At 39.2% G+C, this 26,767-nt stretch overlaps 1 protein-coding gene across 8 annotated transcripts in view; it reads left to right on the top strand.

Annotated features, from left to right (window-relative positions):
* The window catches only part of RABGAP1L (RAB GTPase activating protein 1 like), an 828,618-nt gene that overhangs the window by 453,699 nt on the left and 348,152 nt on the right, over positions 1-26,767 (top strand). For all 8 annotated transcript variants that reach the window (XM_075527714.1, XM_075527698.1, XM_075527727.1 and 5 more), the window contains one exon: positions 24,471-24,584. In XM_075527714.1, coding sequence (XP_075383829.1) covers positions 24,471-24,584 — 114 coding nt within the window. The remainder of the gene's footprint in view (positions 1-24,470; positions 24,585-26,767) is intronic.

Below are 26,767 nucleotides of genomic sequence, written 5' to 3' on the forward strand. Positions count from 1 at the left end.
ATTGACTTATAAACTCTAAATGAATGTGGGGCTTGGGAGGGGCATGGATTAGATATCAGCAAATCTATTGAAAAGAGGAGGTGGTGATTTAAAGAAGAGTATGGGTGACAGCAAAACCCAAAGTCCTTAGGAGGATATGCAGGGTCCTCACAAGAATTACCATAAGACTCCAATGAATTCCCTTGATCAATTGAGTGGGGATGTAGCTAGCTTTCCCCTCCGGCAGCATTCATTTGAAAGTGAATCAATGCAGGCATGCTTAGGGTCAACTTTGATATCTTATAGTTTGTATTCTGTATGACCCATTTTTAAATTCAAAGGTCAGGGTAACCTTAATATGAACAACCTTTATTCTGCTGTCTTTTGGATTGAGGTTTTTCTGTGTTTTATTTTATTGCTGTTGTTTTTCTTTATATGGTAGCCCGGATGGGGAAATCTATACAGACAGTAACTAGATCAATAGTGTCTTAGGGGAAGATTGGTGGAGGGGGTGGGGACTGGCAGGTGGGGGGAGATGGGGAGTTTAATAACAAGGAGTACAAAGATGAAGAAAGGGTTCCAAAATTGATTGCAGTGATGATTGCACAACTCTTTTTAACACATTCAAACCATTGACTTGTATGATACAAGGATTATATGTCAATAAAACTGCTACCACCACCACCACCCCCAAAAAAAAAGAGGGAGTGGATATAATTATGCAGGCAGAGGAAGTATCGACCCTGAAATAATGTGGTGACAATGGGGATGGGAAATGATGATGGGTCTCTTGAAAGTCAGTGATGAGGAAGAACAAGTAGGACTGTAATTGAGGTGATTATGAATGGCTGGCAGCAGTGACTCTCAACCTTCCTCACGCCGTGACCCTTTACAACAGTTCCTCATGTTGTAGTGACGCCCCCAACCATCAAATGATTTTAGTTGTTACTTTATCACTGTAACTCTGCTGCTGTTATGAATTGGGTGACCCCTGTGAAAGGGTTGTTCAACCCCCAAAGTGGTCGCCACCCACAGTAGAGAACTGCTGGAAGAAGATGCCTTTGTGGGTGCTCCCAGGTTTCTGGATTGGGGGAGAGCAGGTAAATAGAGGACAATTCAGTTCACCACAATGGAGCAGGAATATGGAAGGTCATAGTGGTTTGAGAGAAAAATCATGAGTGTTTTGTTTTGCTTGAGTTTGAGGTACTTCTTGGGTGGGTTTAGATTTGTACTGCTAACTGCAGGATCAGAAGTTCAACCCCCCAGCCAATCTAAAATAGAATGATGAGGCAGCCAGCTTCTATGAAGATGTAGCCTGGGAATCCCTATGACACAGTTCTACACGGCCCTCTAGGCTTACAGTGGTTCAGAATTCACTCTATGGCAATCGTGTGTTCTTTCTTTTGGAGGGGTGTGGGACTGGGGTGGGGGGGTGGGTAAGACAACCAGGAGGAGCTGCTCAGCAGGTACTGTATATACTCGAGTATAAGCTGACCCAAATATCAGCTGAGGCACCTAATTTTACCACAAAAACCGCATTAAAAATGTGCTGAAAAACTCGGCTTATACTCAAGTGTATATGGTAATTTGAAATGTGTCCATCACCTGTAATCATTAAGTTGGGAGTTCATAGTGAATTAAACATGAGGCTTTGGGTTTGTGCAAAAATGGGCAAAATGTGTATTGGTCAAGAAAAAGAGGGCTCAAGGACATGTAAGAATTTTACAGGATTTGCTGACAAGGAAGACCGAGAAAAAGCTGCCAGGAAGGTGAGAGAACAATCAAACGAGGTTTTGATGAGCCCCCAGGAAGGTTCACGAAGGAGAGTCCACTTCACAGCACTGAGTGCTGAAGAGTATTCTCTGTGCTTGATAGTTCAGAGGTCAGAGTCACTTGAAAGAACAGTTCTGAGACATACTGAGGGTGGAAACCATAAGAAGTTCAAAGGAGGGTTACTTTAGAAGAGAAGGTAGAGGTAACTTGTTTTCTCTTATACCTTAAATACTCTTTTCTTTAATTCATGCATTTCCAAACGTTGATGCTTTATTTTCTTTTTATATCACATGTGCTTTAATCCAGATTAATTTTTTTCTCTTCATAACCAAAAATAGCATAGGAATTATAGCATCTGTGTTATTATACACATTAGAATTCTCAAATTATGTAAATCTTTAACTGCACCTGCCAAAAAGGTTTTATGTCAGATTTTGTTTATAAAGTCAAGAAAATTTCTTTATCAAAGACTAAATTCTTTTATTTCCCAAGTACTTTTATAAAGAAATAAAATAGTAATTAATGGGGTAAAAGACTGTTTTTCACTCTAAAATTATGTCTGCCATATTATCTTGCCAATATTGTCCTACAGTCATTTGGGGATAATTGGCAATAACACGACCAAATGAGCAATGTCAGAATCACTGCATCATTAATATACGAATGCTGCATTGTTAGAACATTGCACCATTAATCTCTGTGTTTTAGAGCTCATTTTTGACAATTTTCTGTTATCATTGTCCAAAAAATTCCTTTCCAAGGGAATCCCAGGGATGGGCACTTCTTTCCTGCCTACCTGCATTCCCTAGAATGAGAAGCTTCAGACAGGGCTGCCTGAAATTCTTCTTAATGTGCTCTCAAGCAGTGGTAATCAAACTTGTTTGACTACTTACTCATACATACATTTGTTTGCTTGTATAAGCAAACATTTTAGCACATAATTCTCTGATATTTCTCAAAAGCTCCTACAGGAGCTCCAAAGACAATCGTGTGTTCCCTAACTCTCCATCAGTTCACAGTCCTACAAGTGTCAGATGTGATCTGCCTATTTGAGAAAACTTCAGGAGTTGCCCAACTTCCATGTGTCAGAATTATTGCTACTATGCTATAGAGAAAAAGCAAAAGAATTCCAGGCAACAATCCTCCCTGAGTTAAATGCTTACTCAGTGTCAAGCTTTATGATTGGTGTACACAGTATCTAATCTTAAAACATTTTTTTGGAGATTAAAATGAACACCACTATATTGTTTGGCAGGTGGAAGAGACAATGAAGAAATCCAAGTTTAGGGACATTAACGAACTTATTTAAGATTAAATCGTTTGGAGTGGCGTGTTGGCTTCTTTTCATCCAGATCTGTTCCCATAAAGATTATAACCTGAGAAAGCCTAGAGGGGCAATCGCACTCTGTGCAGTAGGATCAACACAGTAGCACGCACCACCACCACAAGAAAATTCAAAATTATATACATGGCTCACATTATATTTCTGTGGTGCAGTGTTGAATATAGATCAATAATGTAGCATCCCATTCAGTCTAGCTTTGGAATATGTTCTGTTGTCTAGTTCAACGCTTCCACCTCAAAGAACACCAGATTTTACTCAGTGTTTTCTTCTGAGCCCTGTCCTCCCCTCTAACCTCGCTTGAAATGAGTATTTGGTGTTTCATTGGTTAGGAAGGGCACATTAAAGGAAAACAGTTACTTGACCCCAATTGGTGGTGGGACTAGATTGATTGGTTGGTGGGGTAGAGATACCAGGCTGGTGGGGTCTCAAGGCATGAGATTTTCTGAGGTAATAGATTTTTCCGTGAAGCAAGGTTAAGGATGTTTAGCAAAGTTCAGATTTTTTCCATGATAGTGATTTCAGTGGTTCTTGCTTTCTTTGAAATATCAAGTATTTTGAAGATAACATCAGGTATGTTTTGCTGGTTTTCTAAGCATGTGTTTAGTCACAGTGTGTGGTTTACCCTCAGAGACCACTCGCTAGATCATTGGTGAATCCAGTCCTGAGAGATGGAAGGCAGATTCAAACTCTGACCTCTGCGAGCTCAGCTGCTTCTTTGAGAGCTAAGTTGCTTCTGTGGTTGGTCAGTTGCTGCAAAATGACAAAAGTTACTGATTAAAATTGTTTAAAAGAACATAGATGATCAATTGTGTGTGTATATGAAAAAACTTACTGTTCAAATTATTTTGCATGAAAAATCTGTCTTTTAAAGAATACAATGTGAAAAAGAAAAGAACAAATGTTTCCGTTAATTTTCAATAAGCTCCTAAAGAAAGGCATGCCTAATAATTTGTCCAAATATACATTATTACTAGTGTGTCTATTTAGGAATCCTGGTAGCATACTGCGTACTATATTAGGCTGATAACCTCAAGGTCAGCTGTCCAAATCCACCAGCTGCTCTGAGGGAGAAAGACAAGGCTTTCTACTCCTAACACCTCAGAAACCCACGGGGCCAGTTCTACTGTGTTCTGCAGGGTGGCAATGCGTCAGAATTGATTCTACGGCAATGAGTTATAGTGGCCATTTACTTGGTGAAATTTCAACACAAACTTTAAACACTCCAGTGATATATTTATATATGAGGATGGGGAAATAGATCTATGTCCATATATTTACAGGTTTAGTATTAATAGCAGATGGACATTGGGCCTCCATTCACGTACTCCCTCACTGCAAGAATACTTTGTTCTATTAATCTGGCATTCCATGATGCTCACCTTCCCGACACCATTGCTGAAGACAACGCAGATGCATAAGCAAATGTGGTGAAGAAAGCTAATGGAGCTGGCTATCAAAAGATATATCATCTAAACCTAGGGTTTTAAAGACTTGAAGGTAAACAAGCAGCAATCTAGCTTAGAAGCAACAAAGCCTTCCTGGAAGAAGCACACCAACCTGTGTGATCACAAGGTGCCAAAGGGATCAGGGATCAGGTTTCAAAGAACAAGAACAAAATATCAAATTACTGTGAATGAGGGGGGTGCAGATTGGGGACCCAGGACCCATCTGTAGGCAACTGAAAATCCCCTTACAGAATGGTCATGGGGAGGAGATGAGCCAGTCAGGGTGCTGGGTAGCAACGATGAACCATACAACTTTCCTCTAGTTCTTAAATGCTTCCTCCCCACTATCATGATCCCAATTCTACCTTACAAATCTGGCTATACCAGAAGATGTACACTGGGACAGATAGGAACTGAAAACACAGGGAATCCAGGACTGATGATCCCTTTAGGACCAGTGGTGAGAGTGGCAACACTGGGAAGGCAGGGTGGAAAGGGGAAACCGATTACAAGGATCTACCCATAACCTCCTCCCTGGGAGATGGATAACAGAAAAGTGGGTAAAGGGAGACATCGGGCAGTGTAAGATATGACAAAATGATAATTTATAAATTATCAAGGGTTTATGAGGGAGTGGGGAGCAGGGAGGGAGGGGAAAAATGAGGAGCTGATACCAAGGGCTCAAGTAGAAAGCAAATGTTTTGAGAATGATGATGGTAATAAATGTACAAATGTGCTTTACACAATGGATGTATGTATGGATTGTGATAAGAGTTTTACAAGTCCCCAATAAAATGATTTAATTATTTTAAAATGATTAAATAATAAAAAGTGGAAAAAAAACCTCCGGTGATGGAAAAAATAATTTGGAATGTTTAAGTATAAGTGCTACACTTATTTCTCAATTTGTAAAATTAATTTATTAAAATATGTATCCAATCAAGCTTTTTTTTTCTTATTGGCAGTTAAATATCAATGTTGCCTGGCCCCCATCCACCAGACCCACCCCAATCCTCTCCTTTTCCATGCCCTTGCAGGTTATTATGCTGATTTCAAAGTCACTTTCTCCTGTGACCAGAAATGTTTTTCAAGATGTTAATTAATTCATCTATCTCTGGTATTTTTAACAGTCGAGATACAGTGTTGACTAAGTAATCATTCTCAGCATCTTTGTCTTTTATCCACAAAAAAAGAATCTTTATCTACTTCCTGCCCTCATGTCTTTGGGGATCTCAGACTAGTCAGCTATATCTTAATTTGATCTTACTTTCTAGGCCATCAATTGTGGTTTTTATGCCTTACAGACTGGGTATTCTCATTAATGAGAGTGTCTTGTCTGTCCATTGTTATCTAGATGTCCTCATTGTTTCCTTGCATTTTGTAGTTTAGACTAGATCTTTCTGATTCTATTCACAGTCATTATCCATAGCTTTTAACCAATATTTGCTTATTCATATTGAGAAATTTTAATGCAGCCTGATTGAGAAATGTGGCTAGTTTGTATCATCAAATATGATGCCGTTCTGACCAAAGTACTTAGAAACATCTGAAACAAGAATAAGATGATGTATGAAAAATGGAAGATTGCTTTTTGGCATCTGGGTAGGGTATTAGCAATCTGTGTAGGGTTGCCAGATTTAGCAAGTAAAAATACAACATTCCAAGTTATATTTGAATTCCAATAAGGACTGATTTTTTTAGTATATTATTAACTTCTATGCAATTTAATGTTTTTTTAACAAAACAATAAATTTTAATCAATCCCATTGAAATAAATAATTAAAAGCAGTAAATAGTCCAAGTAAAAGATAAATATTATAATATTGAAACAGTTTTTATCATTATGTTGCATGCAATAACATCCTATTCTTTTAGTCTCAATCATTAAAAGACATTTATTAAAGATAATTATTTCCAGCTGTTTTTCCCCCTGAGATTTAGTTGTATATTTGGCTATCTTGTACTTACAGTAGCTGTAATTTCTTTATAATTCCTATTTTTTACATGTACTATTGATAACATCTCACAGCTTACTTTGATGATTATTTTTCAAGATATAGATATTGGGGTTGAATACACACACATACATAATTTATATTTTATTGTTCACAGTTGGTCCCTTAGAGTTTGTACCAACTCATAACATCCCCATGTACAGCAGTGAGACACTGTCCGGTCCTGCAATATGTTTATATTTGTTGGGCTTGAGGAAATATTTGCAGTCACTTTGTCAGTTCATATAGTTGATGGCATCCATTTTTTTGCTGACCCTCTCTTTCCCAAGTGTAGTGTTATCCTTTAGGGACTGGTCTCTCCTGATAACATGTCAGAAGAGAAATTTATTTTTTCTTCTAGCAGTAGTCCATGATACTTTCAATATTCTTGCAATTTAATGTTTTGAAGCAGTTTAGCATATACTGGATTGTAGATTAAAGCAAATTACCTTGGCGAAGGCTTTTGATTCTTTCATACATATCAGATAGTTATCATTTTGATAATCAGTCATTTAAGGTCAAAAGGCAAGCATTTATCCAAGGACACAGTTAGAGAGTTAGGAAAGAAGGAAGAATGGGGGTAGGAAACCCAGGCAGGAGTTGGATAAGTGATGGTGCATTGAGGAGATTGCAGTGGATCAATTGAAACAAAATGTGTATGGATTGTTGAATGTAAAATTGATGATCTGCTACATAAATCTTCATGTGTTTCACAATACAAAATTTAAAAAGGGAAAGAAGAAAGTTATCGTTTTGAACTGAGCTATAATAATTGGTTTCAAAGTTCCTTTGAAGTCCTGGTATCGCAAGATTAGGAACAATGAGACTATCTGTTTCTTGTGGGCGAAAATGTTGAGTCATGGCATTAGCTGTAGAAGGAGACCTGTCAAATGCTGTGCTGCCTGAGGATGGCTTTGTAACTCATTCCCCATGGTGCCATCTACCAGCGCTTCCTGAAGCAGACTTGCATGCCCACCATAGGACGTTTGCCCTGCCCTACCTTTCATTTGTAGCTCAGTGAGGGCATAGCCCTCCCTCAATGTAAGGAGCAAGACAAACTCTCCTTATCCTCTGCCTTTCTGTTTGGTTCACCAGTTTCTTCTTTCATAGAATCATTTATTAGACAATTACTTGCTCGGCACCTATTGTGTACAAGGGAGCTTCAGATGAAGTTTCTGGAAAAATATAATGAAAAGTCCCCATCTGCGGGGTATGTAGTCAGAGTTAGCCACTGGCAGATCCTCTCCAGCCACAGAGTCTTGAACAGCCTATCAGGCAGAGACCATTGTAATCTTGATTATGCTGGATCGAACTCTATTCTTGACTGTTTGACCACCCTATACACTTGACCTGAATTTGCTCTGGTGCGAGTATCTCTTACATCATGATAGAAAGTTCTTTCCTAGCTTATTAAATGTTCATGGTGGTCTTTTCCTTCTTAGGCATTGTTTGTATTTTTGTCTGTATACTACTATGTTTTTAACCTTCCCACCTTAGTGCAATTTTCTTATTGTTTTCTGTTGGGTCTCCTGGCTGTGAAGCACAGGAGGGGTAGATGCATAATGATAGTAACTGATACAAGGGGATATAGGGAATGCAGGGGTGGCCAATCCATCTGCTTGAGGTGAGGTGGGGTGGGGTGGGGATGGGAGGTAGGGTGGGTGGGTGGGTTGTCTTCCTCTTTTTCACTGGTCTTCCACTTTACCAAGCAAGATGTTCTTTTCCAGGGACTGATCTTTCCTGATAACATGTCCAAAGTACACACCTTGGGCCTCAATGTGACATCCTTGCTCTTTTAAAAAGGTCTTCCAAATGTAATAATTGTATGATTTCTTGAGTATTCGTGTTTTCATTGGCTAATTCCTCAGAAGTGGACAGGTTATTTCTTCTTAGTCTGGAAGTTCTACTGAAACCTGTTCACCCCCAGGTTATTTCAAATACCAGTGACATAGCTTCCAGCATCAAAGAACACATAAGCTTCCACCACATGGCAAACTGATAGATGAGTGGTCATGACTCCCAATAAAAACTCTGAAGTGTAGTTTTTGAATAATTGAATGGATCTGTATAGGACACCAAATGGAAAGCTTAACTTACATATTCATTTTTTGGTCATTCAGTTCAGGAAAATGTGATTGAGTTTCAAAAATATCACCTGAAGTGATTGGAGAAGTGATAGAATTTTCTAATGCATTAAAAGTTAGTCACCCTTAATCCTGTTAGAACTGCATATGTTCATGTGTCTAAATAAGATGGTTTAATGCATGAAATTCAAGATAGATAAACCTTTTGGGAATTGTAATGGGAGTAATGATTCTCTGAGTGTACAGAAAGGGGGGAGGGAGGGCTGATAGCAATGATGACCATATAACCCCACTCAAGAAGAATGAATAACAGAAAGGCAGGTGATCAGAAACATTGGATAGTGTAACATATGGTGGGTGGGAGGTAATTACAATATAGTAATAATATAATAACGGGTTCTTTGGGGCTAGGGTTGGGGAGGGGGGTCATAAAGGGGAGCTGATACCAAAGAATGCAAGAATAAAGAAAATGCTTTGAAAATGATGATAGCAATAATATTACAATCATGTTTCATCTAATTGAACTGTGGATTGTTATAATATCCATATATTTCCAAATAAAATGGGGGAAAATATTGAGTCTGTAAGAAAACAATCCTGGCCATGTACATGGTCAAAGTTAATAAAAATCAATAATGTGATGATTGGATAAGCGAAATTGTAAGTATTTACCAAATCCTGGTTTTGTCAGAGAATTTCTTAAAGGTTTTTTTAAGTAAATAATTTGTTTTTATACACAAAAGATAACAAATATAGAATATATCTCCAAATGTTTAATTTCAAAAGGCTTTTAAAAAATAAAGCAAAAAAACCCACTTTTTTTCCTCAGGAGGAGCTGCTGGTGTATACAAATCGCAAGCCAACACATAACTACTAAGCCACCAGGCCTCCTATCAAAGGCTTTATAGAATAGTTATGGCAAAAGCATCATTATTTGAAATTAGTACAAAACCAGATGTATGTCTAACTCTGGAAAATAGTAACATGTAGCTCAGTGATTGTGCTTCATTCTAAGGGCTGCTCCACGGTTTCTGTAAGTTTCTGTAAACTGTCAAGGGTCCCACTTGCACCTTTATTTTGGGAAAATCAGTGGTTGGCAATCCTTGGAATGAAGGCAGACTCAAATGTGATCAGAGAGTCATTTGATTCCTATGTGTACTGTAGTCCCAGATATTTATCATAGGGTTGTTTAGGATTTCTGGGAAATCAAGATTATGCTAAACAACTGAAGTGCCTCCTAGACTTTTGGTCTCAAAAAGATGCTTTATACTATTCAACTATTTATTTCCCCCTCATACTCCTTATACTTTTTTTAGGCCAAAGGAACCTATGATAACTATTGAAAAGTTTTTTAATACACTTCCTCTTCTCCTCTCTGTTTATTTCTCATTGTTGCTACTCTCCTCAGATTTCTTTCTAACTGAAGCCAGAATATAGCTTATATATTTGACCTTTGTGTGTGGCTTTGATTTGTATGCATTTGACAGCATGAGTGGGCAGTGCCTAGGAAACACCATGCTCACAATTTTATTTGGTTGAGGATTATTTCCTTCATATTATCCTGCTTATTTAGTACCTCCCCTTGTATGCAAGGGGCAAAGGCTAACTATGATCCAACCTTTTTATTGTTACTGTTCCCAGCTCATGATTTTAGCAGCACAGTTAAAACTAGGATGCACCTTTACATTTTCTCCTTTCATCTCTGCTTCTTTGGATTTTTGGCAAACATCAAGGAAAACAAATCAGACTCACCACTGCAAGCCCATCTGTTTTCAAGGACATGTAAGCAGACCAGTTTTTGATGTTTTACCATGAATGGACCTCCAACTTGGAACTAAAGGAGGATCCCTGTGGAGTAGAATAAAAAGCATGCTTTAAGGTCACATGTTTGGGGGGTTTCTTATTAATCATTTTATTGAGAGGTCTTACAGATATTATAACAATCCATAATTCAGTTAGATCATGCATAATTTTATAATTGTATTACCATCAGTCTCAAAACATTTTCTTTTTTCTTGTACTCTTTGATATTAACTTTCCTTTATCCCCATCCTACCCCCCAGGAACCCTTTTTATTATATTATATGTTAGTATTTGATGTATCTTACACCATCCAATGTATCCATTCACCTGCAATTCTGTTATTCATTCCCCTTGAGTGGGGTTATTCAGTCATCATTGCTATCAGCTCCACCCACTCCCCATTTCCCCCTTCTCTTTCTGTACCCTCAGGGAATTATTACTTCCTTTACTGTTTCTGGAGGGTTATCTATATTGGGTTTTATGTATCAAATGCTCTTAATTATATAAATGAACATTCACAGGTCTAACAAGATTAATGAGGTAAAGCAAAGACCTTAAAAGTAAGGGGAGGACATTTTAAAGAACTAGAGGATAATTATGTGTCCCATCAATGCTATATCACTTCCTAGATTTATAATGCTTTCTGTGTTGCCCTTCTGTGAGAGACTGTCCAATTATCATACAGGTGAGTTTGGGCTCTCCACGTCGTCCAAGCTCCTTCACTAATTTGATTGCTTACTTTTGAACTTCTGATACCTATCCCTGTCGACATCTCATGATCACTCAGGCTAGTGTGCTTCTTCCATGTGGGATTTGTTGCTTCTCTGCTACATGCCCGCTTGTTTAATTTCAAACCTTTAAGACCCCAGCTGCGGTATCTTTTAGCAACCAGGCACCATCAGCTTTGTTCACCCCATTTGTTTAGGCACCCATTTTGTCTTCAGTAACCATGTTGTGAAGGTGAGTATCATACAGTGCCACATTATTCGAACAAACTGTTCTTGTATTGAGGTAAGATTTTAGTAGAGGCCAAAGTCCATCTGCTTTCTTGTTGTTCATACATACAAACATACATTCATAGAGAAATACACCTATATTTATATATTTACATATGTACATATCTATATTTACACCTATATATAATTTTTACTTTCTTCTTCTTTCCTCTTTTTTTTCTTTCCTTCTGCACCACTATCATGTTCACCCATCGTTCACCTCTCAGTAATTCATCTGGATACATTTGAATTGATCAAACACGTCCAGGAACACTCCACCCTCCTCACCGTCAATTTTAGAAGCAGAGCTATTTCCCTGCCCCTGTTTTTATTAGCTCACTGTACACTTAGCCTGCCCCCGCACTTCCTTTCTCCCTCCAACCGTTGGTCCCTTTCCTGTCTCCTTGGGATTTCTTATCCTGCCTATCTTATATAGATAGACAAAGAAAGAGGGAGAGAGAGAGAGAGAGAGAGAGAGAGAGAGAGAGAGAGAGAGAGAGAGAGAAATGGAAATCATACCCCCAAAACCAGATATCTAAATAGTTCCATGCGTAACTGTTATTCTAACTCGGAGTAGATGGATATCTCTCTGTTAAATAGCAAGCCAGGCCTCTTATAAACCATCAGTACAATTCCCAGTGCTTTCTATATCCAGGGACCCGCTTACCTAACAGCACTTATACCCTTTTATTCCTCAGCATCTGTTACTCAGAGACATGCCTCCTGCACGCCCACAGTACTCTTCCTGCAGTCAGGGATGAAATGGTCTAGTGCCCCCATCCATCCTGTTATACCTTCAGACTTTCAGTCTGGCCCCATTTTGAGTATCCCTAACCAGTTCAGATGAGGTACAGAGTCCTGCCACCAGAGTCAGAAGTCTACAACTGGGATTCCTCAAGGACTTAATGGCTTTGCTCCCATTGCTGGTCTGTTGCACTCCCCTGTTGGTTTTCCACAGCGTGGGCAGGTCAGACCAATTGTTCTCCCCAACTGTGCTGTGCTCTGTAGCACTGTCATCTGACTAGGGAGAGGAGGTCATGTTTCCAGCTGAGGCTGACTCTGCAGTCCTCTCTGTGAAAAAGCTGCTCTGAAGAGGAACATTGTCCTCAAGGGTTGGCACCCTGCAATGAGGTCTACTCTCTCTTTTCCTGTGGAGACATAGTCAATATTCTCCCCTTGGGTGGATTAGTGCCCTGGTCCCCCATTTCCATCTTTGTTCTTCCCCCACCCCTCTGTGGGCCTTAAAGCCATATAAGAACGGAGGAAAGATGTGTGTTAGTCCGGATAGACTAGAGAAACAAATTCATAAACACACATATGTGAAAAAGAAATAATTTTATATAAAAAAGCAGTTGAATATTGAGAAAACATCCCAGCCCAGTCCAGATCAAGTCCATAAGTTTGATATTAGTCCATATGTCTCATACCAATCTACAAAGTCCTCTTCTGACTCACGAAACACATACAAGGACTCCGAATTCAGGAAGATGACAGGCCAGTGGGTTGGAAGTCTTCTGGATCCAGTGGCGTTGTAAGCATCTCGGTGCTGGCAGGGGTCTCTATGTGGTTCCTTCAGTTTGGAAACTCTGACTCCCTCAGGATAGCATCATGTGGCTTCTCCTCAGAAAATGTCTCACAGGGTGTGAGCAAAGAGTCTCTCCCGCCCTCAATGAGGAAAAACCTGATTTCCCAGAATTCTCAGGAGAAAGCCATGTCCACACAGAGGTCTCATTGGCTATGATCCAATTGACAGACTAGACTCCACCCCTTCATTCTTAATCCTCTCAAGTCCCATATTGACACCATATTATGTAACTACCACAGAAAAAGTCTTGCAGCACACGTGCTATCTGCATAATTTTATTTTGCCTTTATTTATTTTTTGATGACATATGCATCATTTGATTAGGTCTGGCTCATGCCAGAGTATCTGATTCTCAGCCTGGGAACTGTGTGTTATGTACATATTCCTCTATGCCCATTCTGCTGTATGAATTTACCTCAGTGGACTCATGTTGTACTTGTCCTTATTGTGCTTGGCTAACTTCACTTAGCATAATATCCTCCACCTATTTCCACAAGCCAAGGAGCTTCATCTTTTAATCACTATTTTTTTGGGATACATATTATTCCATTGTGTGTATATACCAGAGTTTTTTAATCCATTCATCTATTGATGCACATTTAGATTGCTTCCAATTCTTTTGATCATGAATTACACAGCACTGAAATTTGAAGTACAGATGTCTGGTCATGATCTGTTTCTTATTTCTTCTGGGTATATGCCCAATAGTGGAATTGCTGGGTTGTAAAGTAACTCGATTTCCATCTGTTTTAGGTATTGCCAAATCACTTTTCACAGTGGCTATACAAGACCAGCAGCAGTAAATGAGAGTTCCTATCTCAGTACACCCATCCAGCATTTGTTGCTTTCTGATTTCTTTGACTTTGGCTATCTTTATGTGTGTTAGGTGGCTTGTTTTAATTAGTATTTCCCAGATGACTAATGATCAGTAACATTTTCTTATATGTTTATTGACCATTTGAGTTTTCTCCATGTGAATCTTCTGTTCAAGTCTTTTGCCCACCTCCTCAGTGGGCAGTTGCTTTTTTTTTTCCTGCTTATTGTAAGCTTTAAGGATTGTTTCGATGCTAGTGATAAACTCTTTGTCTGATATGTCATAGCTAAAGACTTTTTCCCAGTCTGTGGGCTCTCTTACTACTCTCTTGAGGAAGTCTTTTGATGTACACAAGTGTTTTATCTTTAGAATGCCCTAATTGTCTATTTTATCTTCTTTTCTTTCTTTTAACATTTTTTGTTCTCTTCTCCATTAAAAAAATCATTTTATTAGGAGCTCATACAGGTCATCACAATCCATACATACATCAATCGTGTGAAGCACATTTGTACATTTGTTGCCCTCATCATTCTCAAAACATTTGCTCTCTACCCAAGCCCCTAGCATCAGGTCCTCATTTTTCCCCTCCCTCCCCACTGCCCCCTCCCTTATGAACCCTTGATAATTTATAAATTATTATTTTGTCATATCTTGCTCTGTCCCACGTCTCCCTTCCCCAATTTTTCTGTTGTATGTCCCCCAAGGAGGAGGTCACATGTAGATCCTTGAAATAGGTTCCCCCTTTCCAACCCACTCTCCCTATGCTCTCCCAGTATCGCCACTCACACCACTGGTCCTGAGGGGATCACCCACCCTGGCTTCCCTGTGTTTCCAGTTCCCATCTGTACCAGTGTACATCCTCTGGTCTAGTCAGACTTCCAAGGTAGGATTAGGATCATGACAGTGGGAGGGGCGGGAGGAAGCATTAGGAACCAGAGGAAAGGTGTATTTTTCATCGTTGCTACATCGCACCCTGACTGTCTTGTCTCTTCCCCAAGACCCTTCTGGAAGGGGATGTCCAGTGGCCTACAAATGTGTTTGGGTCTCCACTCTGCACTCCCCTGCTCATTCACTGGTATTAAATAGCCATTCTTGGATGCTCACCTTCCCAACACAACCACTGGAGACAAAGTGGGTGAAAACTAAATGTGGTGAAGAAAGCTGATGGTGCCAGGCTATCAAAAGATATAGCGTCTGGGGTCTTAAAGGCTTGAAGGTAAACAAGTGGCCATCTGGCTCAGAAGCAATAAATCCCACATGGAAAAAACACACCAGCCTGTGTGACCACGAGGTGTTGAAGGGATCCGTTAACAGGCATCAAAGGACAAAAAAATCATATCATTGTGTGTTCACCTCCCTGATATGACCGCTGAAGACAAATGGGTGCATAAGCAAATGTGGCGAAGAAAGCTGATGGTGCCCAGCTATCAAAGGATATAGCGTCTGGAGTCTTAAAGGCTTGAAGGTAAACAAGCAGCCATTAGCTCAGAAGCAATACATGGAAGAAGCACACCAGACTCTGTGATCGCAAGGTGTCAAGGAATTAGCTATTTTATCTTCTAAGTGTGCATCCTTTCTTATTTCTTATTTCTTATTAGCCCATGTGTTCACAGTTCTAAGGTTTTTAGCTTTGTTCCCATTTTCTCATTGATGATCCTGATAGTTTGGAGTTTTACCTTGAGGTCTGTGATCCACCTTGAATTTGTTCTTGTGCATGGAGTGAGGTAAGGGTCTTACTACATTTTTCTGCAGGTAGTTATCCAGTTTGTCCAGCACCATTTGTTAACGAGGGCATCCACTTCCCATTTGTCACTTTTGAGGCTCTTATTGAAGATCGGTTGTTTGTATGCTGCTGTTTTCATAGCTGGAGTTTCTGTTCCTATTCATTGGTCTGTGTATCTATCATTATACCAGTACCACAGTTGACAACTGTGCTGTATAATAAGTTTTAAAGTCAGGTAATACAAGCCTCCCATTTTATTTTTCTTCTTGAAGAGTTCTTTGCCAGTTCTGAGCTTCTTTCCATTACATATGAAGTTGGTATCAGTATTTTCATTACTATGAAAAATGATGCTGGTATTTGAATCGGGATTGCAGTTAACTTGTATAGTGTCTTAGGTAGAATTGACATCTTTACAATATTGAGTCTTCCAATCCATGACCAAGGGATATTCTGTTCTGTAGTTTTCCTCGTACAGATCCTTTTTTGGGGGGTTGGGGTGGTGGTGGTGGTGGTGGTTAGGTATATCTCTAGATATCTCAATTTATGTTTGGCTATCGTGAATGGGTACTGCTTTCTCGATCTCTTTTGTACTCCAATCAGTTTTATATAGCAATCCTATTGACTTCTGCTTCTTGATCTTATATCCTGTCACTCTACCATATTCCTCGTTTGCTTCCAGCCATCCTATTGTGGAATCTCTGAGGTTCTCAATATATAAAATCATATAATCTGCAAATAAAGATAGTTTCATTTCCTCTTTCCACAGACAAATATCTTTGATGTCTTTCTTTTGCCTATGTTATTAGTTAGGACATCCAGGACAATGTTGAATAAAAGTAGGGACAAGGGACATCCTTGTCTGATCACCTTTTTCAGTGAGAACATTTTCACCTCTTCTCCATTGATTCTAACAATGGCTATTGGTTTTTCATATATAGCTTGTATTATATTGAGGTAATTTCCTTCCAATCTTCTTGAGTGTCTTATTTAGGAATGGGTTTGAATGTTGTCAAATGCTTTTTATGCATCTATTTATATTATCACGTGTATTTTTTGCCCTTTTTTTGGTCAGTATGGCGGGTAATGTTGATGGATTATTTGATGTTGAACCACTCCTGCATCCCAGGTATGAATCCCACTTGTTCATGATGAATTTATTTGTGTTAAATACTTTTGATTCGATTGGTCAGAATTTTGTTAAGGATTTTTGCATCAATGTTCATTAGAGATATTGGCTTGTAGTTCTCTATTTTTGTAACATCCTTGCCCGGTTTGGGTATCAGTGTTATGCTAGTTTCATAGAATATATTTGGGAGTGTATCTAAGGTCACATTTCTTTAAAGCTTTGAATCTTTTTCCTGCTGACTGATTGTGGTCAGAAGCTGTCGACCTTGGTATTTTTGACAGCAAACAGATTGTCATAGCCCTTACAAAGTTGAAAAATAACATGGTAGATGTAAAGTGAAAATGTAGTTTATATTTTGGATTTGACAATAGGCATTAATAAGGAAAGATGTCATGGTTTTTAAAATGTGGCAAACCAAGGTGCAGAAAAGGTGGTCATTTGTCAGGACAAAGCTTTTGTACTTCATCTGCTGCTCAGGACACATGTGAAAGCAGTCATCTCAAAAATGCCTTTCTAGTGTTGACAGTAGAGAAATTGTTTTATAAAAAATCATCAGCTGTGCCAGACTTGTCCCCCTAATACTTGTTGGCACTTGAATATGCTACTCATCTCTTTTTCACAACATACAAGTAAATGGTGATACAGTTGGAATAGGAATTAAGAAGATTACAAACAAGTTAGACCTGGAACAACGGTTCCTGTAGTACTCTCAATATAAGGCTGAATATTGGGACCCAACTTTTAAAATGACCAAAAGTTCATCAAATTGCTGACTTAGACTTGGTTTTAAATTAAATGAGCTGTGTCTATATTGCACTGTGGATTTTATCACACTATAGTGATGTCTTTATTTAAGGGTAAATTTAATCTTATAACTTAAGGTTTAGCAATTTAAGAAAACTAAAGAGCATCTCTGAAAGTTAGATTTGTTTTCTATGTGATGATTTTGGGGCATAGGGTGGAGAACTGTGGGTGGAACTCCGTTTTCAAGACTGTCTTCCGATCTTTTCATCACTACTCATTGTTGCTGGTCTGGGGCAGTTTTTGTGTGTGGCCAGCCTGACACTCCAGCCACAGAGAATGACCTCAGGGACCTTGCCTTCCAATTACATTCTTGGTGATGGTGGCCCAGAAGGGTTGAATGCAATTGTGACAGTGGAATTTGCCATTTCTATAACCATGACTTTAACCTTTCTCTGATCCTCAGAAGCTAAATTCTAAAGTAATGAGGGAATTTGTCGCTGCTCTTCCAATTTTAGCTTCTATTCTATGCTTTCCCTTCCATTTTCCCTCTAGGGAGATTTCTGTGCACCCTTCTCTATTGCAGGGCTATAGGCAAGGCTGGGGTCAGAGTGTGTATTAATTGACTGAATAACAGTTGCTTACTTTTGCCTTTACTACTAGATTGATATAAACAAGGATCATAAGATACATTAGAGACCTGGTGGCACAGTGGTTACATGTTGGGCCGTAATCCATAAGACCAGCAGTCTGAAACCACCAGTCTCTCCTTGGGGAAAAGATGGGACTTTCTACTCCTGTAAAATGTTAGGGCCTTAGAAACTCACCAGCACACGTCTACCCTATCATACAGGTCACCAGGAGTCAGCATCGACTCGATGGCAGGGAGTTTATTTTAGTTTCCTTTTAAGATACATTGGTAGCAAATTCAGAATGAGTATGAATGCAACATATGTATGCGTTTTCTGTGGCTGCCACACAACAAATGACAAGTTGGGTGGCTCAAAGCAGCAGAAATTTATTCTCTGACAGTTCTGGAGGACAGAATACCCCAATCAAGGTATTGGTAGGGTTGATTCTCTTTGGAGACCTTTGAGGAGAATCTGCCCCACTTTGCTCCCCTGGCTCTAGGTGGGGGCTGGCAGTCTTTGAAATCCAATTGGCTGCAACAGCATAACTCCAGTCCCTACCTCTATCTTCATCCCCTTTTCTCCTCTCTGGGTCTTTGCCTCTGTTTTCTCTTCTCCTGAGGACCTAGTCATTGGACTAGGACTCCATCTGAATCGGTTATAAACTCTTTCTAATGTGCTTACACTTGCAATGACCCTCTTTACATTATTTACATCATGCTCTAATCTCTAAGAGTTAATTTTGTAATCATATTATGATACCCTAGCAGAAAAAAATCCTTGTTTATATTAAATAAGCTATATAAATATAGAAGAGTGTTTAATATGTATAATTTACCAATATAGTTAAACAGCTAAAAGTAATTCTTAAGGAAAGGGTGAATGCAACAACTACTAAGAAAAATTGCTATTGTTATTATTACCATTTAATAAATATTCAGTTTATACTAGGCAAGTGTTAAGCACTGTACATACTAATGCATCATTTTTCTTACATAACATTGTGCATTAAGTATTACATTCCATTTTACCATGAGGAAACTGAGTTTACCAAGATTAGGTAACATATTTGAGTTTCAATTAGAATTAAGTCGGGGAAGACATATATAACCAGTGATTAAATTCTGGTGATACAAATTCTGAGTCAAATGGTTAAATTGAGTTGTAAGCTTCTGGAGCTTGGTGAAGTTGCTGTCCCTGAAGGAGTGACTTTTACTGCCTTTTCTTTTTTGAAGATACTTGGCAGAGCTGTTTCTGTTTATAGCAACTTCCCCAAATGATCTTCTATCAATCCTACTGTGCTATAACATATTTTAACCACACAGAAATAAAAATAAAAACAAAAAAATCTCTTAAGCGCTTGAACTCCAGATTATTCAGTCGGTGAATAATTATTCAGATATTTGCCCTCTTTTTTTCTTTTGAGGCTTTCTTCCTGGTTAGTGTTATTGCTTTTAAAAATTCACAACTACAATGAGAGTGCGCTTATAAAGAGGAATATTGTTTTTCTATCTTTTATAAAATTTTAGATGTAGTGAGACCCCCAGAGACAAGACAGACACACACACACACACAATCACACACACACACAAAGTAGTTCAAAAAAGTTCATTGAAAAATCCAATTTTCCACAAACATTTTGAAGCCCCTCCTATGTACTTACACACATATGTAAAATAAGCGAGTGGGTTTGAGAAAGATGTTGAATTCCTGGAATATGTACTGTTCTACGTTCAGTGGTTATAGGTCATTGAGATGTGGCCTAGCTTTAGCTTTCACTTCAAAAACATGATTATTTTCTCTTTATTTTCACTAGTTCAGTATATATTTTAGTTTCTGTTAGTCTGTTTTTGAGTCTATTGAATCTCTTGACCTTCACTTACAATAAAGAGTCAGCAGAGTAGCAAAATAGCTTTGTCTTATGAAATTAAAACCAGGAAAGACAAATATTTAAAATATGCTTATTCTAATTTTAATGTAGTTTCAGAAGTTATTCCTTTATACCACTGTGTACAAATTTTCATAAATTGAATGTGTAGAAAAGTTGAGATGCTTCAAAAGTTGGCATAAAAAAACACACCACCTTATGTGATCATGAGATGTCGAATGGATGAGGTATCAGGCATCAAAGAACAAAAACATCATATCATTGTGAACGAGGGGGAGTGCAGAGTGGAGACCCAAAGCCCATTTGTAGGCCACTGGACATCCCCTTACAGAAGGGTTGCGGGGAGGAGATGAGCCAGTCAGGGTGTAATGTAGCGTCAATGAAACATTGCAACTTTCCTCTAGTTCCTAAATGCTTCCTCCCTACCCTCTATCATGATCCCAGTTCTGCCTTACAAATCTGGCTAGACGAGAGCATGTACACTGGTACAGATAGGAACTGGAAACACAGGGAATGGAGGGTAGATGATCCCTTCAGGACCAGTGGTGAGAGTGGTGATACCAGGAGGGAGGAGGGAGCGTGGGGTAGAGAGAGGGAACTGATTACAAAGATCTACATATAACTTCCTCTCTGGGGGGCAGACAACAGAAAAGTGGGTGAAGGGATAAAATCAGACAGTCTAAGACATGAAAAAATAATAATAATTTATAAATTATCAAGACTTCATGAGGGAGGGGAGAACTGGGAGGGAGGAGGAAAATGAGCTGATGCCAGGGGCTTACGTGGAGAGCAAATGTTTTGAGAACAATGAGGTTAACAAATGTACAAATGTGCTTTATACAACTGATGCATGTATGGAAAATGGTTTAAAAAAATAAAATTGAAAGGTAATGGAAATTTCCCATGAACGTTTGAAATCCCTTGTCATGTAAAGGAAAAGAAAACATGCAGAAAATCTTTAAAATACATTTGACAACTCTATTTTCTGTAAACCTAAAATTACTCTGAAAAAATAGAGCCAGTTCCCATCCAGTCGATTCCAGCTCTGATAACTACGTGTGTGCAGCACATACCTGGTTCTGTCATTGATTGCTCTGAAGCAGAGCATCGACCTTTCTTCAAGGTCCCTCGGCTGGACTGGAACTCCAGGCTTACAGGTAGTAGCCAAGGGCATTAACTATTTGCATCTTCCAGGGAATACTCCTGGAAAGGTAAAATTTAGTAGGTAAAGTGTGGTTTAAAATTTGCTTTTCATCAGATCGTTGCCTACTTTTGCTAAATAAACAAGAAGTATTCAAATATGTATAGAAAATTATTTTAAACAAACAAAACAGTATACCCATTGTTCAACAAGTAATTCTAACTCATAGCAACCCTACAGGGCAGAGTAGAACTGCCCCATAAGGCTGATGGATTAGAACCACTGACTTTCAGTTTGGAGCTGAGTTCTTTAACCATTCAACCACCGGGGATCATTAGGCAAAGTGCCTTTCTAGAAAATTTTTGTCTGTTTCTCTTTCTCGAATAAGCCTATTGATAAAATTAAAAACAGCCGGATACCTTGGAAGATACATAGCTATTGGACATTCTTCCTATACACTTATCAGCCTGAAGGAGAATGAGAAAGAACACTTTAAAGTAACTCATGTATATTAAACTTTTTTTTTTCTTTCTCAATTTGAGACTCAAAGGATTTGTTTAAATCTTTTTTGGAAGGAAGACATTAAACAATGCTTTTAATTTGCAATTAGTAGTCTTTGATGCTTCTTTGAATTGCACAAAATATTTTCATCATCAGAATTGCCAGATGGAGTTCAATCCTATTTTCTTGACATTTAAACAAATAAAACAATCAGTCCCAGGATTGAAATCAAATCAAATGACTAGTTAATTGTTTCTAATAATGCTTAGAATTGTACTCCACTTTAAGCTATATAAAAAAAAGATCTTGTGGATATAAAATCTTAATATAGTAGCACTTAGGCCTTTTTATTCAGTCCTAGTGGCACAGTAGTTATGTGTTGGGCTTCGATCCTAAAGGCTGGCAGTTTGACACCACCAGCTGCAGCGTGAAAGAAAGACAGGGCTTTCTACTCCTGTAAGCATTACAGGCTTGGAAAGCTGTGGGGCGGTTCCATCTGTCCTGCCGGCTCTCTCTGGGTCGGCATTACTCGATGGCAGTGCAAGTTGTGGCCTTCTGTTTAGTGGAGTGGGCGAATAGGGTAATTGGCCTGCCAGGGGGAGAGTTGTGTTTTTTACTGTTTAAATTATTACTTAATTTGTCACTTTGTAGGTTGCCACTGATTAAAATGCTACATATATATAATAAAATGCTATATAGATGTAACATTGGGAGGTTGTAGAGACATACAGTCTCGCATTATTGTGAATATTTGTGGGTACAACTCTGGAGGGAAACTGCTGTTATCCAAGATTTTAAACATGTCACCCTTTTTTTTCAATCGTTTTATTAGGGGCTCATAAAACTCTTATCGCAATCCATACATACATCAATTGTGTAAAGCACATCTGTACATTCTTTGCCCCCATCATTCCCGAAACATGCACTCTCCACCTAAGCCCCTGGCATCAGATCCTCATTTTTCCACTCCCTCCCAACTTCCCCCTCCCTCATGAACCCTTGATAACATATAAAGTATTATTTTACCATATCTTGCCCTGTCCGATGTCTCCCTTCACCCACTTTTCTGTTGTCCATCCCCCAGGAAGGAGGTCACATGTAGATCCTTGTAATCGGTTCCCCCTTTCCAGCCCTCCCTCCCTCCACCCTATCATCCACCCTGAATTCCCTGTATTTCCAGTTCCTGTCTGTACCAGTGTACATGCTCTGGTCTAGCGAGATTTGTAAGGTAGAATTGGGATCATGATAGTGGGTAGGGAGGAAGCATTTAGGAACTAGAGGAAAGTTGTATGTTTCATTGTTGCTACATCGCACCCTGACTGGCCCGCGACCCTTCTGTAAGGGGATGTCCAATGGCCTACAAATGGGCTTTGGGTCTCCACTCCGCACTCCCCCTATCATTCACTATGATATGATTTTTTGTTCTGATGATGCCTGATACCTGATCCTGTCGACACCTCATGATCACACAGGCTGGTGTGCTTCTTCCCTGTGGGCTTTGTTGCTTCTGAGCTAGATGGCCTCTTGTTTACCTTCAAGCCTTTAAGACTCCACATTTGCTGATGCACTCATTTTGTCTTCAGCGGTTGTGTTGGGAAGGTGAGCATCATAGAATGGCAATTTAATAGAAGAAAGTATTCTTTAATTGAGGGAATGCTTGAGTGGAGGCCCCATGTCTTTCTGCTACCTTAATACTAAACCTATAATTTATATGTACATAGATCTATTTCCCCATCCTCATATATAAGTATATTTGCATATATATGCCTTTATTTAGACCTCAATTAATGCCCTTGCCTCCTAGCTCTTTCCTCTATTTTCTTTGACTTTCCTCTTGTCCCACTATCAGTAATTCCTTTTGGTTACATTACCCTTGAGCACACCCTACCAGGCCTCCTATGCCCTCCTCACCACCTCACTGAATCACTTGTCCCTGGGTTTGTTGACACCACTACCTTTCCCCCCACCTTGCCCTCTTCCATGTCCACCCGGAACTGTTGGTCCCGTTTTTTTTTCCTCCAGATTGTTCATCCAGCCTATCTTATTTAGACAGCCCTGGGGAGATAATAACATGCACAAAAACAAGACAGAAAAACCAAGCAATAATATACAAACAAAACAACAAACCAATAACAAAAAATGAAACAAAACACAAGAAAGAAAAGCTTGTCGTTAGTTCAAGGACTGTTTGTTGGCCTTTAGGACTGTCCAGTTATATATCACCTTTAAATTAGCAGTGTTACCTCAAAGAATCTATTCTTACATGTCTACAAGACATATATTTTAGAATATTCCTGTGATACTGTTTTTAATATAAATGGTGGTAGCAACAAGGGAGACTTTCAAAATATATATGGTCAGTAGTGGGAGAATGTTAAATAAATTACCATATATACTTGTGTATAAGCTGAGTTTTTCAGCATGTTTTTTTATGCAGTTTTTGTGGTAAAAGTAGGTGCTTTGGCTGATATTCGAGTCAGCTTATTTTTGAGTATCCATGGTAATGTATGCCCATATGCAAGTATACATCATTCTTCTTAGCTGCCATTGAAAAGAATGAAATACATGTCTATGGATTGATAAGAACATGTATATACAGCTTCCCTCCCTTGCTATTTTCCTACTCTCCTTCCCCTCTCCAATATACATGTGTGCGCTGAGCGCACACGCACACACACTCACACACACAACCTAGAGATAAATGAATGAGAAGATACAAAAGAAACTATTGGAAATGCTTATCTTTAGAGAATGGGGCTTTAGATCTGGGACAGAAGGGAGCTTTTTTTTTTAGGGAAAGGTATACTCTTTTCAACATTGTTTGAAAAATTTGACCATCTATGTATGGTATTTTTATCATTAAAATTTTTTAAATGAATTATCATACTTTGATTTCCTTTTTAGGACTCAGCTCAGGAGAGTGTTATTACTCGAGATATCCATCGCACATTTCCTGCACATGAGTACTTTAAAGATTCTGGAGGAGATGGTCAGGAGTCTCTCTACAAGATCTGCAAGGTAGGCCTCTTCACCTTTTTTGAACTTCGGTCCTCTGAATCCTATCTGAGACATTTAGGTTTGCTCTGCCTTGATTTTTTGTGTGTGTGCCATATTGTTTGCCTTACACTTGCTTTACTAGGTCCTCAAGATGGAGCTAAATGGTGATCGTTAGGTGGGGTGTCCCATACCTTTTCAGGAGGGAAGAAGCAGTGTGCCCACAGCTTGGGCTCCTGCAGTCAGGAACAGAAGGTGTTCTCAGGGTCCTGCTGAGAAGGCTCAGGCTGACTCTGCCCTTTTGACCATATGATGTCTTGCCATCTTTATTGTTTTTTGACAGTAAGTGAGAGAAAAAGCAAGATTCATTCTGCTGCTCATTTTTGAAATCTGACAAGTGCTCTGATATTGCTGTTTTACCCCGACTTATAGCACATTGTACATGTGTGTGCATTTTTATGTCTCAATTTGAATCCTTTCTTCGCCCTCATTAATAGCAGGCTTGAAAGAAAGCTTTTTGTTTCCCTGTTCTCCTTTGAAAACAAAAAGATTTCTGTCATTGGCTATGAAGAATGGCCTTAAAAAGTTACTAATTTCTCAAGCTTCTAAAGGAGATACAGAATTATTTTGAAATCATTATGTACTGTGAATCCATGCTCATTTTATCCGTGCTGAGGCCAAAGATTCGTTAAACAAAATTTTACCACTGATCCTTTCTGGAAGTGGTAGGTAGACTCACACATTATTACCCTTACAAGCCATTTTAGTATGGATTGTTAACAAATAGTAAACTACGCAAAAATCTGGTAATAAAGTGAAGAAAGGCAAAACCCATGGCTAATTTGCAAGTAAGGTCATCAGTTTCTGAATAATCAAACTTAGCCTTCTTAGTGAATAGCACAGATTAGGCAGTAGGCAGGCCGAAGTATACCCACAAATCTATTTCCTTTAATATATATTTTAAGTTACCCATGAAAGCACTCGCCTACATGTGTTAATCAAGGAGGGTTGATGTTTAATTCTGCAAATGGCACTGCGTTCATTAAAGTCCTTCTTACATGGTAGTGGTTTTGCCCTCTGCCCACTCCTGTCTTTTTCCTCTTGTCTAGTCATTTTAGAGGAGTAAAAATACACACTGATCAGAAATATAATTTTATATGGATGCATCATTTAAAGCTAGAAAAACATAAGTGGCTCCAAGTTTTAGAGCACACTGATCTCCGGAAAGTAATATTTCATCTAGTCTGAAAAATACCCGAGCTATTAGTTGACATGGAGAAAAATAGACACTATGTGCATTATATGCTTATAAAAGGCAGAAATAATTATACCCACTTCTCACTTAATTGACATGGCTAGATTCCAAAGACTAGGTTGTTATGCAAAACAAGCATTCAAGAGTCAGGGGCCAAGCCCTGTTTTCAGTGCCAGTGTTCCCCTAGCTGTCCATTTGCCCCCCTTTGGTGCTCCAGGCATGTCTCAAGATGAGCATGTGGTGGTGGGCCCCCCTTTACCCTTCCACGATTTCCCATCACTGAGGAGCCCACTGAGTTGAATAGTGGTGGTGATGGTAGTTGGGTGCTGCCCTTTGCCTGCTGCCTCCCAACACCCCCTGGGTAAGCACCCTTTTTGTCCTCCACTGTTCCAACCTCATCGCCTCATGCAGCCTCCTTCCCTCTTCCTCACTGACCTCTGCGGGTCCTGTGAGCCTCTCCAGTTATACTTTCCTCAGCGTCCCACCGTTTCCTCACAAGCTCCTTGACCAGACTGAGGCATCGTGGGTAAGTAGGAGAAGGTGCCTCACCAGCCCTCCAGTGGATCACTGGGGATGGCCCACAGAGGGTGCCCTCAACTCAACTGCAGCCCCTTATAGGGCTAGATCATCGAAGGAACACTGAAAATATTTCCAAAGTTGCCATAAATGCAAAATGTTGGATAATGAGGTATTTGATAAGTGAAGAGTAGGTGTTTTGAAAAGAGACTTTTTTCTACAAGCTTGGAAATTCTGGCTTGTGGCATGTGGAGCATTTTCCTCCCCTACATATAATTTCAGCAATCAGTGACACTCTTCCTCTTCTCCCTAATTGATACTGGGCATTTTGTTCATACAACTAAAACTATGTGCCTGTAGCTTCTGTGACGTAATTTTGCTCTGTTGTTATAAAAACATTATTTGCCTGATTACATAATACAAGGAGGAAAAATAA

Source organism: Tenrec ecaudatus, chromosome 1 (genome assembly GCF_050624435.1).
Source record: "Tenrec ecaudatus isolate mTenEca1 chromosome 1, mTenEca1.hap1, whole genome shotgun sequence".
Taxonomy (NCBI): Eukaryota; Metazoa; Chordata; class Mammalia; order Afrosoricida; family Tenrecidae; genus Tenrec; species Tenrec ecaudatus.